Source organism: Falco cherrug, chromosome 5 (assembly GCF_023634085.1).
Source record: "Falco cherrug isolate bFalChe1 chromosome 5, bFalChe1.pri, whole genome shotgun sequence".
Lineage (NCBI taxonomy): Eukaryota > Metazoa > Chordata > Aves > Falconiformes > Falconidae > Falco > Falco cherrug.
In genome coordinates this window covers 2,446,576-2,463,250 of record NC_073701.1, presented here as the reverse complement: position 1 = coordinate 2,463,250, position 16,675 = coordinate 2,446,576, and the positions used below count along the sequence as shown (strand labels likewise).

The 16,675-nt window shown below is 47.7% G+C and overlaps 1 protein-coding gene across 4 annotated transcripts in view; it reads right to left on the bottom strand.

The window, feature by feature from the left end:
* Window positions 1-873: 873 nt before the first annotated feature.
* USF3 (upstream transcription factor family member 3) overlaps window positions 874-16,675 on the bottom strand; it is a 36,655-nt gene continuing 20,853 nt past the window's right edge. For 2 of the 4 annotated variants that reach the window (XM_055710725.1, XM_055710727.1), the window contains 2 exons: window positions 15,981-16,077; window positions 874-14,854 (listed from right to left, as the gene is read on the bottom strand). In XM_055710725.1, the coding sequence (XP_055566700.1) occupies window positions 8,385-14,854; window positions 15,981-16,077 (6,567 nt within the window). In that variant the 3' untranslated portion in view covers window positions 874-8,384. The remainder of the gene's footprint in view (window positions 14,855-15,980; window positions 16,078-16,675) is intronic. The other 2 variants (XR_008732307.1, XR_008732306.1) reach the window with 2 other exon arrangements.

Below are 16,675 nucleotides of genomic sequence, written 5' to 3'. Positions count from 1 at the left end.
CTGCCTTTTGAGATGCGAAGGCACAGTTCACACAGTTCGGGGAGTAAACGTTAATTCGTGCACAGCTAAAGGTAGATGTTTGTGCCTACTAAAACAGCAGCACCTATGCCGAGCCAAAGGGTCTTTGGGGGAGGGGAAAAAAGTGAACCCCGACAGCCCCAGGGAGGGAGGAGTTCATCCGTGTTGTTAACGGGCTGTGTTTGAGGCAGGGGTTGCTGCCCGCCGCTGTGCTCCAGCCCGGGAGGAAACACTTCGAGGCAGTTTCCCTAGTGCTTGTGTACGTGGTTCCCGCGTGCACACGTGTGTGTGGCGGCACCAGGCGTGGGTACGAGCCCAGCGGGCCGAGGGCACCCAGCCGTCACCCTGAGCGGGACCGTGGCACAGCCCTGCTCCGTCACCTGCTGCAGTTAGCTGGCGGCGAGGGCATCGGACCACCCTCGGAAGGTGTTTGGACGCCTCGTGTCCCGTTTCCCCCCCTAACAGGGAAGAGCAGGTCGCTCCAGCAGGGAACAGCGCCTTTGCACAGCGCACTGGCACCACACCGATGCTCAAGTAGCTGTTGCTTCTGGGCAGTGCTCAGTGCGGCTACCGGCCCTCTGCAAGCAGGGACTGTGACTGCTCGGGGACTGTCCTCAGTCCTGCGCGCGTCCTCTTGAAGTTCTGAACGCAGCCTCCTCGTTAAGCCTAGAGTCGTTGAAGTAACAAAATAGGAGCTCACCTGTCAATACTAGAATTTAATTTTAAGAAAATAATCTTCCATAAAGTCATCTTCCGTGTCCATGAGAACTTTCAGGTCTTCTATAATGTCATCTTCCCTGTCTCGTCAGAATTTTCAAGTTTGGGGGAAAGCAGCAGTACTCAAAGAATAGAGTATTCAAAGAGCATTTTTCTTTTTTTTTAATAAAATACTATCATGTTTGTATCTATACAAATAATTATTACAACTATTAAACAAAGTATTACATTAAACAATAGAAATCTCAGAACTCTGAACAAGATCATGGTTTGGGATATTTACACCTGAATGCAACACATTTGTAAAAAGATGTCAAAATAAACAGAACAAGATCTTATTTACAATTGGAAGATGATGTTCCTGTTCATTCATTTTAGATTTCTACTGCAGAGTTCCTGTTCTCCATTACAAAATAGTAAGGACTTTCCACTGGGGCTTTATCCAAGTAATTTACAGCTGTATAAAACAGAAGCACAGCAGAAAACTCTGTACTGAATATAAATAATTTACATTGGGGAGGGCAACAGCATCTTTGATTAATCTCCTGTGGCAAAATCCCTATTTGCTTCCCTTCTCACAGTGAGCTGGCAGAGCGGGGCAACCCACTGTGAGCTCAGTGGTTTCACATTTGTGATGGCTGAAACAGCCACGCATATTGCAAACTTGGAAACCTACTTGTAAAAACACTTTTGGTGAAGCAGAAAGAAATGGTGTGATTTTTTTAAAAATTTATCTCGTAACACCTGGTATCAGCAAAATAATAAACGGCTTCCGTGTAACTAAGCAGGGCTTGCTTACAGAGAGAAGGCGGTTTTGTATCGTCGTGACCAAAACCCTCTGCTGAGTCTTTCACTGGTTTGTAGAATAACTTGCTCTGAGTGTAACCAGCGGGAATAAGGTGTTGGTGCTCTGAGGGTTTAGATTTGCTCTCGGGATTGCAGAGGCAGCAGGACATTGAAAACACCCTCATGTGCAAACCCACGTCTGCACTGGCCCGCCCGCCCGCGCAGCTGCTGCCTGCGGGCCAGCGGCAGCGGGAGGAGGGAGCAGCAGTAGCAGGTAGCGGAGGTTGGGGGGGGGTAAAGAACGGAGCTCCTTACAGCACTGTCATCAGCAAACACAGATCTGACCGACTGGGTGTAACAGAGGCAATGCCACTCTTGCCTTTCCAGTCAAAGTGAGATCATTACTAAGGTGATGAGCGAGAAACTTACTTGGGGAATAGCAAAAGACCACAGCTCGTAGCGCGGCTGACTACACTCGAGTCATCCAGAAACGTGTCGATTTGTGACCAAGGCCTTGAGCCAGGACCGCCCAAGCGCCTCTGAAGAAGGTGAAAAGACAACAGGAGATAAGAAACAACAAAATGCTGCCTGTTCCCCAGCAATGCCCTCCGCAGTGCCCTGCCCGGTGATTTAGCTCCTGCAACAGCACTGCAGTCACCAACCACCGCAGCAGCAATGCAGCTTTAAAGTGCAGTAGGAAATCTGTGCAAAACTCAGGAGGCTCTGTACTAGCACAGCACGTTTATTTTTTTTCAGAGAGGTGCTCTTCTGCCTGGGCAGCCGCGTAGTGACTGCAGCTGGGAGCAGGAGCTAGAAAACACATTCCAGTGAGGCTCAGCCACCCGCTTCAGTTCTCTGTTTCCTTAGTTGTTCTTAGAAGAGGTCCTTCCCCTCCATGAGAAGGTATATAAATGTTAATACATTCCTATTTTATTGCCTGCTTTCAACTTAGTCTGACTCTGCTCTTACCCTCCCAGGCTTCTTAAGGGATTCGCCAAGGCCTACGCTGCCGTACGCACCGGCCCTGCACCATTTGCTGTTTGTTGAAGCCCTTCAGGCCGAGCTGGAAGCCACAGCTCCACAAGGCTCGTCAGCGTGGCCGTCCCACCCTGGAGGCAGCGCTGAACCTCTCCCTTCTCCTGCTTGTTTTGCTAAATTAAGCAGAACTGGGTATTTTTCCTTTCTTTAAAGCCAAACCAAACCCCCACTTAGTGTAAGTAACCTTCAGCAAGGTAGTACAGAGAGAAAATGCCACACTCAGGCTAACAAATTGCAACTAAAACCAAAAATCTTTTCCAAATGCATCTTGAGAAACAAAGGAGCTGTTAATTGCCAGGTAATTCCTAGGAGAAAGAGATAAATTGTTCATGTCATAGATGTTTGCTGAAGAAAAGGTATTTCCTTGTCAAATTGTTACCAAGTAAACCAGAATCACTTGATCTGCAAAACTTACAGAAGCTCCTTTTGCAAACTTCCTCCCTCCCTCAAAAGCACAGACCAAGTAAGGCGAGCCATCCTTACCTCTTACCAACCCGGCACCCACACAAACCAGCTTCAGTGGCAGGGGAAAAATAAAAGAAAAAAGAAAGAAAAGCACAACAGTTTCCATTCAACAGTAAAGATGCTGCGCCGGCTGGAACACCCACCTGGCAGCGGCACGAACTCACCTACCGAACCGAACGCGGGAAGCTGCGTGGAACAGCAGGAGTGATTCCTTTACAGTGAAGAGGAAAACCTAAACCATTTCATAATTAAAAACTAACAAAAATTCCTTAACATCTAATCTCCTCTCTTCTGATGTGAAATACCCAGTCCAGCCACTGTTCTTCCTAAAGGCATAGGAGTACGAACACGGGAGAAGCTGAAATCGGTGGCAAACCCACAGGGTGCTCTTAAATCAGGGACCTGGCCGGATTCAGCATTCAAAGACCATCTTGGACAGTCAATTAGACCAAAAGACGGCACAACAGAGCCAATTTTTCTATAATTAAATTGGTTTAAAAGCCAGTCAGCAGTGTAAATAGAAATTGGACAAACACATTTATACGAAGCTCTCGCAGATAGGTCTGCCTACCTTTCTTTCCATGGCAGTCTTCCCGATCCCACACCAACGCCACAGGATCATTTAGCATCACTTATGGTGCGTAAAAAGACTCACACCAGTATGTGGTTGACCTTCAACAGAAATTGCCACATTCAAGGAGGGCCATGAAATGCTATTTCTCCAGCCTGTTCTCAGCAGGTTTCAGAAAAAGTCCCGAGAAGGATGACAAAGTGGCATGGTGATTACGCAGGAATCGCCATGCCCTGTCACAACGCAGGGTACAATCCTCCCGAGAAGATGGAGGGTCACATGGGAATTACTTTTTGAGCCACATGTTGCAAAACTGTGCAGTTCCTGCAAAATCGCAATAGTCTTTGTATCGCTAAAACGCCCGTGCTGTGATTACCTGCACCAGCAAGGTCGCTGGTTTTGGTCACCTTTGTAAACAGAAAAGGGGCACAGGGAAGTTACTGACACAGTAACTGCCTCTTCAGAAAATAATAATAATAATAATAAAATAAATAAAACCCCAAACAAAATGCACAAAAATGTCACAGCTGACACTCAATTGTGAATACTCAGGATCACATTTAACCTCAATACACCGCCAGTGAAATTAATAGCAAAATCAATATGAAGGAATAAATACATAGAATAGAATGGCCTGTTCCAGCTGGGAGGGACCTCAGCGGCCACCCAGCCCCACGGCCTGGCCACTGCAGGGCTGACCACACGCTGCAGGTGGTGGTAAGGGCTCTGACCAAAGGCCTCACCCCCCGCCAGGCTCGGGGCAGCCACCACCTCTCTCGGAAGCCTGTCCCAGCGCCTGGCCACCTCTGGGTGACGAAAGGCTTCCTCGTGTCCAGTCTCAGCTCTGAACCGCTCCCGCGTGTCCCGTCGCTGGACCCCAGGGAGAAGAGCTCAGCACCTCCCTCTCCACCTCCCCTCCCCAGGGAGCTGCAGAGCGCCATGGGGTCGCCCCTCAGCCCCCTTCGCTCCAAACCAGACAGGCCCCAAGTCCCCAGCCGCTCCTCACAGGACACGAGCCCTGCGGCCCTTTCACCAGCTTTGGTCCCTCCTCTGGGCACCTTCGAGGACCTTCCCGTCCTTCTGAAACGGCGGGGCCCAGACCTGCCCCCGGCGCTCAGGGCGAGGCCGCGCCGAGGCTGGGCACAGCGGGGTGACCGGCTCCCTTGCCCGGCCGGTGATGCTGCGTGTGATGCACCCCCGGGTGCGGGTTGCCCGTGGCTGCCAGGGCACACTGCTGACCGATCCTGAGCCTGCTGCCCACCAGCACCCCGGAGCCCCTGCTGCAGGGCTGCTCTGCAGCCACTCCCCTCCCAGTTCACACTTGTGCCCGGTGCTGCTCCATCCCAAGTGCAGAATCCGCCACTGGGACTTGCTGGATTTCATCCCATCGGCCACAGCCCAAGGCTCCAATCTACCCAGATCCCTCTGCAAGGCCTCTTGTCCCTCAGGAGAGTCAACAGCACCTCCCAGTTCGGTACCATCAGCAAACTGGTGCGGTCAGCTCCTGCCCCCAGATCACTGATAAACACACTGACCAGAACCGGCCGTAGCACTGAGCCCTGAGGGGCACCGCTGGCCACCAGGCGCCAGCCAGACGTAGCCCCATTCACTGTCACACTCTGAGCTTTGCCCTTCAGGCAGCTCTTCACCCAGCCATCGTGAACCCGCTATCCCACAGCCGGACAACTTGTCCAGAAGGATGCTGTGAGGGACAGTATCAAAAGCCTCACCAAAATCCAAAAAACCTACATCCACCACCTTCCCCTGACCCGCTGGGCAGGTGACCTTGTAGAAGGACATCAAATCAGTTAAGCGGGACTTTCCCTTTGCGAACCCATGCTGACCGTGCCCAGTGATTGCACTATTCTTTAAATGGCCTTTCAGTAGCACCCTTTATAACCGTCTCCATCATTTTTCCAGGAACTGAGGTGATACCGGCAGGTCTGTGGTTCCCTGGGTTCTTCCCTCACGCCCTGTTTGTAGACGGGAATAACATCGGCTGGCCTCAGCAGGGACCTCCCCAGGCTCCCAAGCCCTTTGGTGGGCGATCGAGAGGGTTCCTGCCATGACCCCACTAGCTCCTTCAGCACTCCAGGGTGAATCCCACCTGTCCCCATGGACTTTCACGCAACATTCAACCGTTGCAACTGGTCCGTGTGGATTTATAAGCTCACCCCAGTTTTCAGAGACATGATGAAGTAACGTAGTTTTCCCAGCAGACGAAACCCATGCGGGACTACATGAATGTCTGGGATGAAGAGCAGGATTATATAAAGTCCTGGAAGCCAGAGCTTAATTTTTCACTACTTCATCTTGAAAGCCAAATACACCATTGTGCACACAACTGCATTTAAAGAGAGCAAGAATGGCTGTTTCGCTTCCCTCCTTGAGGTCCAAACGCGTACGTAATGCATAGCATAGCTGCTCCTTCGATACTCATCTTTATCATCCAGAACCTACGGAGCCACTCCTCGTTACGGAACTCATTTCACCACCTGAGGGATCTACTGTGTCAGGGAAATGAATCTGATCACGAGTCTCACCAGGTAACACCCAGACCTGCAGTTCGCTAGTCAGTCCAAAGCCGAGGACCGATCGGTCATCGTTCTAACACTCCTGCTCGGCACGGGCCCGGTGCTGCCCTTCGGTCGGTAACCGCGCTTTGCAGCCCGTTTCACAGTCAAACTCGGACAAGCTGCCTTGCTGCGAAGTGAAATTAATATTCTATCTATAATTTTTAAGAAACACAGAGAACGGACGCACCCCTTAGATTTAGTGTCCTAAGGTCAGCTCCATCTGAATTAAAAAGTGATTCCCCATTTGAATCAGAACCATTTGACTTTGCAGGGAAAACATCAGACCCCAGGTTACAAGAGCAGACATTGTCAGGACAGACCACGGGCACAGCCCAGTTGTTTTTTATGCTAAAGCCTCTTTACTTTCCTGAATCAGCGTATAAGGACTTAGCAAAAATGAGGCCTGGGCAGTCAAGCTATGGAAAGATGTTTCAGGTCCCTCTTTGTGGGTCCTTCTTGGAGATGAAGGAATATCTTCCCTTCTGCCTTTCAAAGAAAAACAAACAAACAAACCGACCTAAAAAAATCCTAGGGAGTCTGCTCTTCCCCAATCCCTGACTAGGAGCGGCACTGGGGAAGAACCTGTGGCAGGTCCCAGGAGCAACAAGACAACGTGCTGGCGGGCAACACACAGGTGTGTCGCGCTTACGCTGCCCTGAGAAGAGCCCTGGCGCGGTTTTTGTTGCTCCCTGTCCGGGAGAGCGAGAATTGCGTACAAAGAAACCTGAAGTTACTACGTTACTTGAAGAATCAAAACCAGAACGGTATTTCCAAGTACATAAAAATACAAGACAAGTATTTCTGCCTTGTTTGAAGAAAAAGCATGCCGTGGAGCTAATAAATAAATAAAACTTACCCAGTTCTTCCCTTTAAAAGAAACAGGAGAGAAATCTGTGAAAGTACTGGAGATTGGCCAGCGCGCGCACATTCACTCCATCTCTCACGCACATACAAACGCATCTCCCTTCCTCCTGGGGCTTCAAATCGCAACGTCTTCCTGGCGCGCAGCGTTTCCGTCCTGACACATTCACGTTCCTCCTTCAGCCACAATCATACCGGTTTAGACAAAAGGTGCGTTCAAGTGCAGAATACTGACATTATACGGATTATTAACTCAGGCTCGATCCCGTCAGCAACGTTAAGTAAAAACTGTGGCCCCAGGGATCCCTGCTCATTTTTTGCAGGATGCCACAGGCTCAGTCCTCCTCCCGTGTGCTGTCTGGTACAACAAAGGGCTGTCACTCACAGAAACCAGAAAGCTGGTGCTTGAGCATGGGCCAAAGAAAAGGAAAGGGGAAAAGGAAAAAAAAAAAAGAAGAAAAAAAAAAAAAAAGACATTAAGAAGGTGCTAAACAAGGTACAAAACCCACCCTGAGGTAACTTGCAGCATACAAACAATGAAATGGCAACAAATACAACTGTTGTCTCTGCTGACTACACCAGGAGGAGTTGTAAGCTACATTAAAACGTTGCCCAAGTTCAGCAGTAACCGAAGCCGTTGTTAAAACACATCCAAACAAAAGTCTTCGAAACAGAAAGTCATGGGCTAAAGAAATCTGAATTTTCTAAACCAGCATTTTTAATTGCTGACCACGGAAACACATAGTAATTTTTGCCAGGTAAAGTCAGCCTTAAGTCAAGTGCACGTGACAAGCTTCCAAAAGACAAAAGCAGCACAACAAACGCCTTTATCAATTAGCGCTGCATTAACACAGACTTGACTTGCACTGAGACTCCTGAAGATATTTTACAAAGGAAAAAGAGAAACCCAAGCCACTTCAAGTTCGTCTGTAGTTTCAGGTAAACGCATCAGAAACAACCGAAACCTGTAGCATTTGTTTCCTGTCTCCCATACGGATACTCTCACTCCTTTCTTTACATCCACGAATTACTGAGGGTGGCCCTTACCCTGGAACAATCGCACATCAAACCTGATTGTTGGAAAATCAACAACCAATATTTGCACAGCTCTCAATGTTGCATCCTTACTGTTTACTAGTAAGTAAGCATTGCTATAGGCACTGGTGCTTTAGAGTTAGTAAGGTGGATGGAAATACAGTGTGTATATAAATACGAGAAGTACCCATATACATACATTTAGGCAAATAAACAGTGATGCTATGAATGGTCTCTTCAGAGATGCCAGTAAGATCCACTTTCTTTTTCTTAAATATATAAACAATGCATCAGACCAGAAGTCAGTCCATTCCTTTTCATACAGCTGAGCTGCAGTCGTGACCTAGAATATGGCTTATATTGTGGGCAGGGCGGTTGGAGGACTGCTTGGAGGAATCTGAAGCAGATGTGTTTGCAATGGAAAGCAGCGGTGACATTGCTGAACCATCTGGAGGAAGAGCCGTGGCTATTTCTGGAAACAAAGACGTTAAGTTAAAATTGGATAAGTGCGACGTGTTGGTCATGTGCATTGGCGGCATATCGGGAAGCAAAGGAAAACTGGGCTGAGCAAAACCAACAGGCCTGGGAGGAGACAAAATGGATCCAAATCGATTGTTTAAACTTCCGCTACTCGGCTTCTCCGTGCTTGGGTTAGGAAACATTTGATTGGGAAAGTAAGGGATGGAAATGTCATTGGAAAGGGTAGGGTGGGCAGGAGAGTAAGGTGGGTAGAAGGATGGCAGCGTGTTCTGAGGATCGACTGGGATCAGAGCTGGTGTTCGAGTGGCACTAGGCTGAGTGACTGGTGGGATGAAAGAGGCGTTGGCATTTATCGGTGGATTCATGCCACCCTCCGGAATAAAAGGGAATCCAAAATTCTGAGAGAGAGTGTGTTGGTCAGGGGCCGCGTTATCATTAGACACTTGAGGGCCATCAGACATAAATCGGACAATGCTTCCTCTTTTTTCTATCGCAGACTGCTGGCGCCCAAGGATCATACTGCTGCTGGTGGACAGGGGAAGGTGGGGAAGGCTAGGGTCGAAGACATTTCCGTGTCTTTGATTTCCGGATCGATTCCTTTCGGGCTGACGTATTTTAGAACCTCCATTATCTTGCAGAGGATGCCTTGACCGCTGAGTAACTGAAGAATTTGGCTGACGAACAGAAGGTTGCCCTTGCTCGCCATTTCCGTGAGAAACTGCAGGGTGAGGGTGAGTTGGCCTCACAACTCCATGCATGTTGCTAGAAACTGGCGTATTCATGTGGCTCTTAGTTCCGTGACTGTCTGTCATCCTCATGGGATTGGACTTCTGCACAGAGATGTTTGGGCTTGTATTGCGACCCTGAATATCTCCCGAGGAAGAAGAACTCGAAAAAGGAATAGTCAAAGAACTGTTCCTTGTGTTAATTGCACCGATAGACATGTCACAGCTCTCCCTACTCTGGCCATCGCCATCTCTTCGGATGTGGACGCTTTCGCGCGCTGGGGGACAGCTGTACTCGATCGTGGAGGAGGCGCCACACTGCGTGTTCCTTTGATGTTCTGGAATCGATCTTTGGCTTCCACTAACTTGATCTCCAAGGTGAGGGGCAAGTAAACTCTGCATAAAGCTTTGGTGGCACGTGTTTTCATTTTCCCTCGATGGCAGGGTGTTTCCTGTCGGAATACCCTGCACCGGTTGGTAGGGCAATCTCTTCTGTCTCTCTATGGAGGGCCCAGTATTTTGACCAATGCGAAATGCTTGCGACTGCATGCCCCTGAGGGATGACACAGAATTACCGATTTCGCTGTTTCTTGAGGCCTGTACATCAAAATTGCCTGTCGGTTGCTGATTGGGTCCAGCTGGCTTAAACGTTTGACAATCAGAAAGCCGCTGCACGTCTGAGCCAACTGTATGGTCGACAGATAAGCGGCCCTGCATATTATGAATCACCAACCCTTTATTTCTAGAAACATCGAGATAGCTTCTCATTTCAAGCTGGTCCGAAACCCTAGGGCCTTGAAGAGCTATTCCTATTCTCTGTTCTGAATTAGAGGGCGTCTTCCCAATGAGAGCCTCAGCAGAGTAGCTGGAAACTCGGTTCCTCTCCTGCCTATGAGGGGTGCACGTCATATCGGATGGCCTGGTTACGATGCTTGCCTGGGACACCATTTGCTGCTCTAAGCCTCTGGAGGTCATAAGTCTTTGCATCTGATTGTGCCCTGACACGTGTTCAGAAGCTGACCCTTGCTGTCTGCTGCTAACATCTTGTTGCTGTTGATGCATAATATCCTGATTTATATGACTCTGAGGATGGTTGTGATGGTTTCTGCTTGTTGCAGGATTTTCACAGTTCTTTTCAGGCTGGGAAGCTCCAAAGTGCTGCTGCATCTGCTGCTGCATTTGCTGGTGGTGAGGATGAGGCTGACCACCTTTCTGCCGCGTTTGATCACTTCCATGGTGTTTTTGCTGGAGGGAAAGTTGTGTGGCTGTTGTTCCCTGGATGAGATTGCGTTTCTTTTGCATCTGCACCTCCTGCTGTATCGTTCGCTGTTGGTGGACACTGTGGGGTTGAGAGTGGACCGAGTTTTCCCCGTGAGTGACGTGGTGCTGCAGCTGATACAAGTGATGCCTTTCTCTTAACTGACCAGCCTGCTGCTGCTTTAAGTATGGATGATTGCTGTGAAGGTGAGATATGCCTTGAGCAGGAACATGTTGAATCGGCTGCAAGTGCTGCCCTGCCGGGCCTTGCTGCTCCGAAATGGACGGCTGAGAACCGCACTGAACTTCAGTTTGCCTTAAAGCTGGTGTTACAAAGTTGCTGTTGGGTGGGAATAACCTATTGAGGCCATCGGTGTGCCCTTGATTGCTCACCGATGCCACCGAATTGGATGAATTAGGAGGAATCTGGCTGACTAGCATCTGCGTTTGATCAGCGATACTCTCGGGTGTTCGGTTCATCAGCGCCATCCCCTCGAGCCTTATGGGCGTCGTCTGGCACTGCTTTTGCCTCTTTGCCGTAGAGAGGAGAAGGTCATCTTGAACAGCCCGCTTGGCTGAGTCTTTGCGACCTTCATGATTTTGCTGCTTTAAGTGCGAGTCCTGCAGCTGGGGAGCCTGCATGGTGCTTGCCCTGATTGCGTTCAGTTGTTCCTGGGCATAGTCACTCATCATAGCAGGTCCAGGAGACTGGTTGAGGTATGTGCTGGACGGAAGGGAGAGGCTCACAGTTGCAGGGACGCTCGCTGGCTCTGAAGGCTGGGATAAACTGGAGCAACTCACAAGGGGATGGACAATGCGACTCTGGTGTATTAGATTATTCACGCTTAAGCTGGTTATGCTTGGTGACTGGGAAGCGGAAATCTGAGAAGAAGCGTTTGATGTTTCCACACCTCCTACAGAGCAGCTTGGCTTTTCAACCGGTCTATCGACATGTGCCTGTACTGTATCTGGAGCACTGAATTTGTTTGGTGCCACTTCCAACGGCCCTGCACTATTTTCTTTCACTGGTTGAGGTTTAAAAGGCTGTTGCTCTCTCTCCAAAGGTGCAACCTCAGTTGACTTAGAGATGGCATCCCTCATGTTAACCTGAATTCCTCCTCCACCTTTCTCAAGGCTTTCCTGGTCAAAAATAGCTCTTGCAGCAAGAGCTACAATGTCAGTCTGTTCTGAAAATGTGCAGCTGTTACATGTACTGGTTGAGGTGCTGCTCGTAACATCTTCTCTGGTGGTATCTGGCAACATAGATGCAACTGAGAAGCCTCGACTGCTGCCAGAGCTAGTTGACATCGGGGAGTCTGCCTGCCTACTAGTGATAAGGGAAGCACTGACTACTTCCTGATCAGAAATGCAGGAGTGATGCTGCGAGAGAGCATCACCTTCCGTGTTCATTAGCAAGAGTTCCTGCTTCTCAGGCAAATCAACATTTGATTCTGATGATTTAGAGTTTTCCATGGGAAAATTAGAATGCTCCCCCTGAACAGTAAATGAAGAGGTTTTTTCCACAGCTGTTCTTTCTTTCGTGAGATCAGACAGCATTTTGGTTAGTCCCTGTCCTTCCAACAAGTCTGCATCTTGCATTACCACTGAGGAATCCTGCACAACGCTGCAGGACTCTGAAATCGTTCCTGCCTTGGAACCTGGATCTGCTGTGCTGCTCTGCGCTGCTGATGTCCCAGCAACCTGAGAATGTGTCACATGTGCTTCAGTACGAGAGGACGTTAAGGTGCCAGGGGGTTCACAGGGTTTGGGAGACTCTGACAAGGCAGAGCTGGTTGGCAGGCGGTTCTGAGGTCCACGGGCCTGCTGGCCAGGAGCAGCATCTTTGGAAGTCGGCGGGACGAGCGGCAGCTGCTCTGACACGGCAGACTCCAGGGGCGAGGAAGAAGGTGCCTCTGCTGAGCTCGGCTCAGGGGCAGAGCAGGTTTTCACCGCCTGTTCAGAGCTCACGGTCTCTTTGGGACGACAGTCAGAGATGCTGACACCGCTTGATGCTGCCACACCGCTTGCCTGCGACGCCGTTAAAGCTTGCGACACTGCTGGAGAGTTTTCAAGCAGCCCCTCACCATTTGAAGGCTTTGCCGCTGTTTCCACAGGAGCACAGTCCACCTTCCCTGCATCTTTGCAAGGAACTGCTGGGCAGGATACTTTACTGTTGACTGCCTGGTGCTTCTTTGTATTTGGCTTTTTGTTTGTCCTTTTGGATTTTGCACTGGATGGCAAACCAGCAGCCGCTTTTTGGGGAGAAGTGTTTATTGAATTAGATGCGCTAGTTAATACCGAAACCTCTGCAGGTACTGAGGATGCCACCGAAGCTGGTAATGACATGCAGTTAACCGTGGCAATCTGGTTACTGACAGTTGTGGGATTGGTAGGGTGGCTGAGAGACAAGTGTAAGCAGCTCTGCCCAGCCATTTGCGATATGCTTTGATTGAGGTTAGCTAAAGCACCGAACGTATTGAGGGCAACATTGGTATTTGGATCTTCGCTGGTGGTGGGTTGAATAATTTGCATAGGGGCTTGATTTGAAGCTCCGGATGAAGACATCACAGGCTGCAATGCAAAAAGCTGCCCGTTCAGTGAGATGGTTTGAGGATGCTGTTGACTGGACATGGTAACTGAAAACGTTTGTGTAGAGCTAGAAGATGGCAAAGAAGACGGTCTGGGTAATATATGGACAAGGTGTTTCCCTCCGAAAGTCTGCTGGAGAGAGGCATTTTGTACGGAGCTGCTGGAGTTTGCGATTGCAGTCGGCCCGTTCACAGGAACTCTTACAGAAGCAGAAGGCTGAGCAGAGAGGAGGGGCAGAGGATTCTGATTAGCAGCTTGTATAATTACAATTTGCTGACTAACGTTTTGGCTGGGAACTTCCGCTCTCACAATTGGAGGGCATGGAGCGGGGTTTGGAGGCTGGAGGATGATGACGTTCTGGTTAGCTGGTGCTCCTGTAACAGCTGACGCGACTGGCTGAGCCATCTGAATCACCTGCATAGCTGAATTCAATGGAAGGATATTTCCTGCAGGCTGAGTTTTCACCTGCGGCTGGCTGATTAATGGCTGCATAGGTAAGGGTGGGCACGAGGGCAAGGTAACTACAATCTGTTCAGCTGCCTGGCCATCCCCAGGCAGAGAAGTATTCAGACTAATACTCGTAGTCAAAGGCCTGCTGTGAGCAGAAGATACGGTGCCGGCACCATTAACTGGCTCGTTTAACAGAGCAGTCATTATACTGGATGGCGTTTGGCTGAGTGGCTGAACGGTATTTCCCGCCAGCTGCAAAGTTGTCCATGTGGTCTGTGTGTTTCCAGCTGAAGGCATCCGCGTAAGGCTACTCATGTTTTTCAAGTCTGAAGTGCCAACACCTGAAGAGCCTGAAAAAGCCCAGCAGTTCTCCAGGGGACTGGCAGGCAGAGTGCTTATTGCCATCGCAGCCTTTGTTCCCTCTGCTGCAGAAGTCACAGGCATTCCAGCGCTACTTACTAAGTCTGTACTTTTGAGGGCATTTACAGAGGAAAAGCTGTCTGCAGTAGACAGTCTCACAGATGGCACGCAAGCTGTGTCCGTGGTCGAAATGACACAGCTTTCCTCAAGGTCACTCCTAGAACTCTGTGTATTTGAGCAAGTTGTATTCACCTGTTGAACTTGGGAGGCTTCCATGGAGGCACTGGAAGGAAGGCTGATGGCCTGCAGGAGCGTCTTCTTTGTTAGTTTAGGGCCCTCCTCCTCATTTTTACTTTTGGGGAGATTCTGATCATTCTGTGGTGCATTACTTGACGAACACTGTAGTTCCTGTTCTGTTCCGGACTGAGATGCGCTCTGCAAGCTGGCAGTAGCAGCGGCGAGCACACCTCGCTCATTCTCTGCAGTGGAAAGCTCAAGGACGTTCCCTGCTGCAGCTGTCTGAGCGGAGGCCAGTGGAGAAAGAGTAGTTTGTGACCATGGCTTGTTTTCTGTGGGGTAAATACCAGAAATTGTCACAGGAGTCACTATGTTGCAAGTTCTCTGGACTGGCACAACATTGGCTGTTTGCTTTTGTAAATTATGACCAACATTGAACGTTATTCCCTGGACAGATGCTCCCTGGTTATTTCCATTGGGTTGACTCCCGTTTGAATAGACAATGATGTTCTTTTGAACCTGGTCACCGGGAATAACAACAGAGACCTTCGCGTTTTTGAGATTTCCCTTCCAGTGGATTGTAGGGTCATCATACAGGCAAATATCATTTGCTTTCAGTAGTTCGATGTATCTCCCGTTTTCCTTTTGCAGTTCATCCAACTGTTTCCGGAGTTTTTTTATTTCTTCAGCTAGAAAACAGTGGAGAGCACTCCATTACATCAGCACCGCAGCAAATACTAGGTAACGTTACCACATGATTTGGAGAGTAAATACTATGTAGTATTGAAATAAATTGTTAATGACATATGCTCTCTTCAAACAGTTCATGTAACATGAATGTGTTCACAAAACGTAAATCCTGATAAGCCCCTCTACTGAGTGGGAAGGTGAATGAACTTCACAGACTATTCCATCACCAATAGCAGGATATGTCAAATTACTGAGTTAGAAAAAATATCAGGACTAACTCAGATGAAACTGAACACTAATCAAATTGTTTAATTACTGAAAGAAAGACAAGCATATTGATTTTTTTTTCTCATTTCCCTGTGCCTTTGCAAAGGCTAAAACTGTTTTTATTTAATTGATAATCTCATGGCTTTCCAGGACAATTAAGTTTCATTACCTCTAAACATGATATGCAAAATTAAATACAAAGCACTTATGTAAAACCACAAAAACCAGCAACACACTTGGAGATGGCTCATCTAACTAAGAAAATCACCTAGGGTTTCCAAACCCAATTACAACAACAAGATAAAAACCAAACTATTTAGAATTCCATTTTATGGGTAGAAATGAAAATCGCAAACCGCAACATTAGCTTTGAGAGCTTTCTATTTTTACACATCTATTTAAGAAGATTTTTATACAATACATTGTATTTTTATAAAATAGGCACTTTTGCAGCATTTGAAAGGAATAAAAAAAAAGCTCTATGCATGAAGGAAACTATGGTTTTGATGACAAAAATTCAACTGAAGTTTGTCAGAAATTATGCTGGTCACTACAGTAGAATAAATCAGGACAGAATCTACCAGACGATGTCACATCACTTAAAAGCTCTGTAATTATTTTACGTCACAAAGCCATTGCTTCATTATCTTATACCTATGTGCAAGAACACACACTTGGGCATTCTGTTGGCTTCCTGTTCCAAGATATTCTAAGCAGCTGTATTTTTCCTGTATGTGCATAATGTCTTGGGATTCCCAAGTCTGTTGATCCAGGCTTTGTTGTTAATTAGTTCTAACAAACCACACAGTAGAAGTGAGTGACAGAAATTCTAGAGTCTTCAGCAGCATCTGTACTTACCCTGTTCATTGTTCCCTCCATTTAACAGAAGTTCGTCATTCTGTCTTTTCATTTCTGTTATATACTTAAAGGCCTGATCCAGGATCATGTTCTTGCTCTTTAAAAGAGAACATATACATAAAATTAGGAGAAAGGTCTATCATTGGTAGGTCCATTAATAATGAGATTACACTTGCTCCAAAAGGTCTTTACTTTAAAAATACGTTAACCTGAATGATTCCCTGAATATTGCTGGGTGATATTTTTTTTGGTTTGGGGAGTTTTTTTGTGTGGTTTTGTTTTGTATTGTTTTTTAAGATGAATCACAGGTTTCATGAATGATATTGACCCTAAAATATCATGAGTTTTTACAAAATAACATTTTCAGTGCTGGAGCTGACATTTTCCAATGCCTGAAGCTAGTTGCTAAGGCCACAGAACCTGAACAGCAAGCATAATTTCTTGCTGAGCAGCCTAAAATTCATGTTCACTAATAAACCTATACATCACATGAAATTTCCAGGACACTGCCTTGTAAATATTTTATTAGAAAAGAAACAAACATGAAACAATTATCCAGGGAGGTGTATGCATAATTTTGAAAGTAATATACTGGAGAGTATGGAAAAGAAAATATGCCATAACACCTCACCATCTTCCTTTTATGAAACTATGCTTATTCTGCCTGTGAAACTTCTTGTGCACTTCTAATTTCT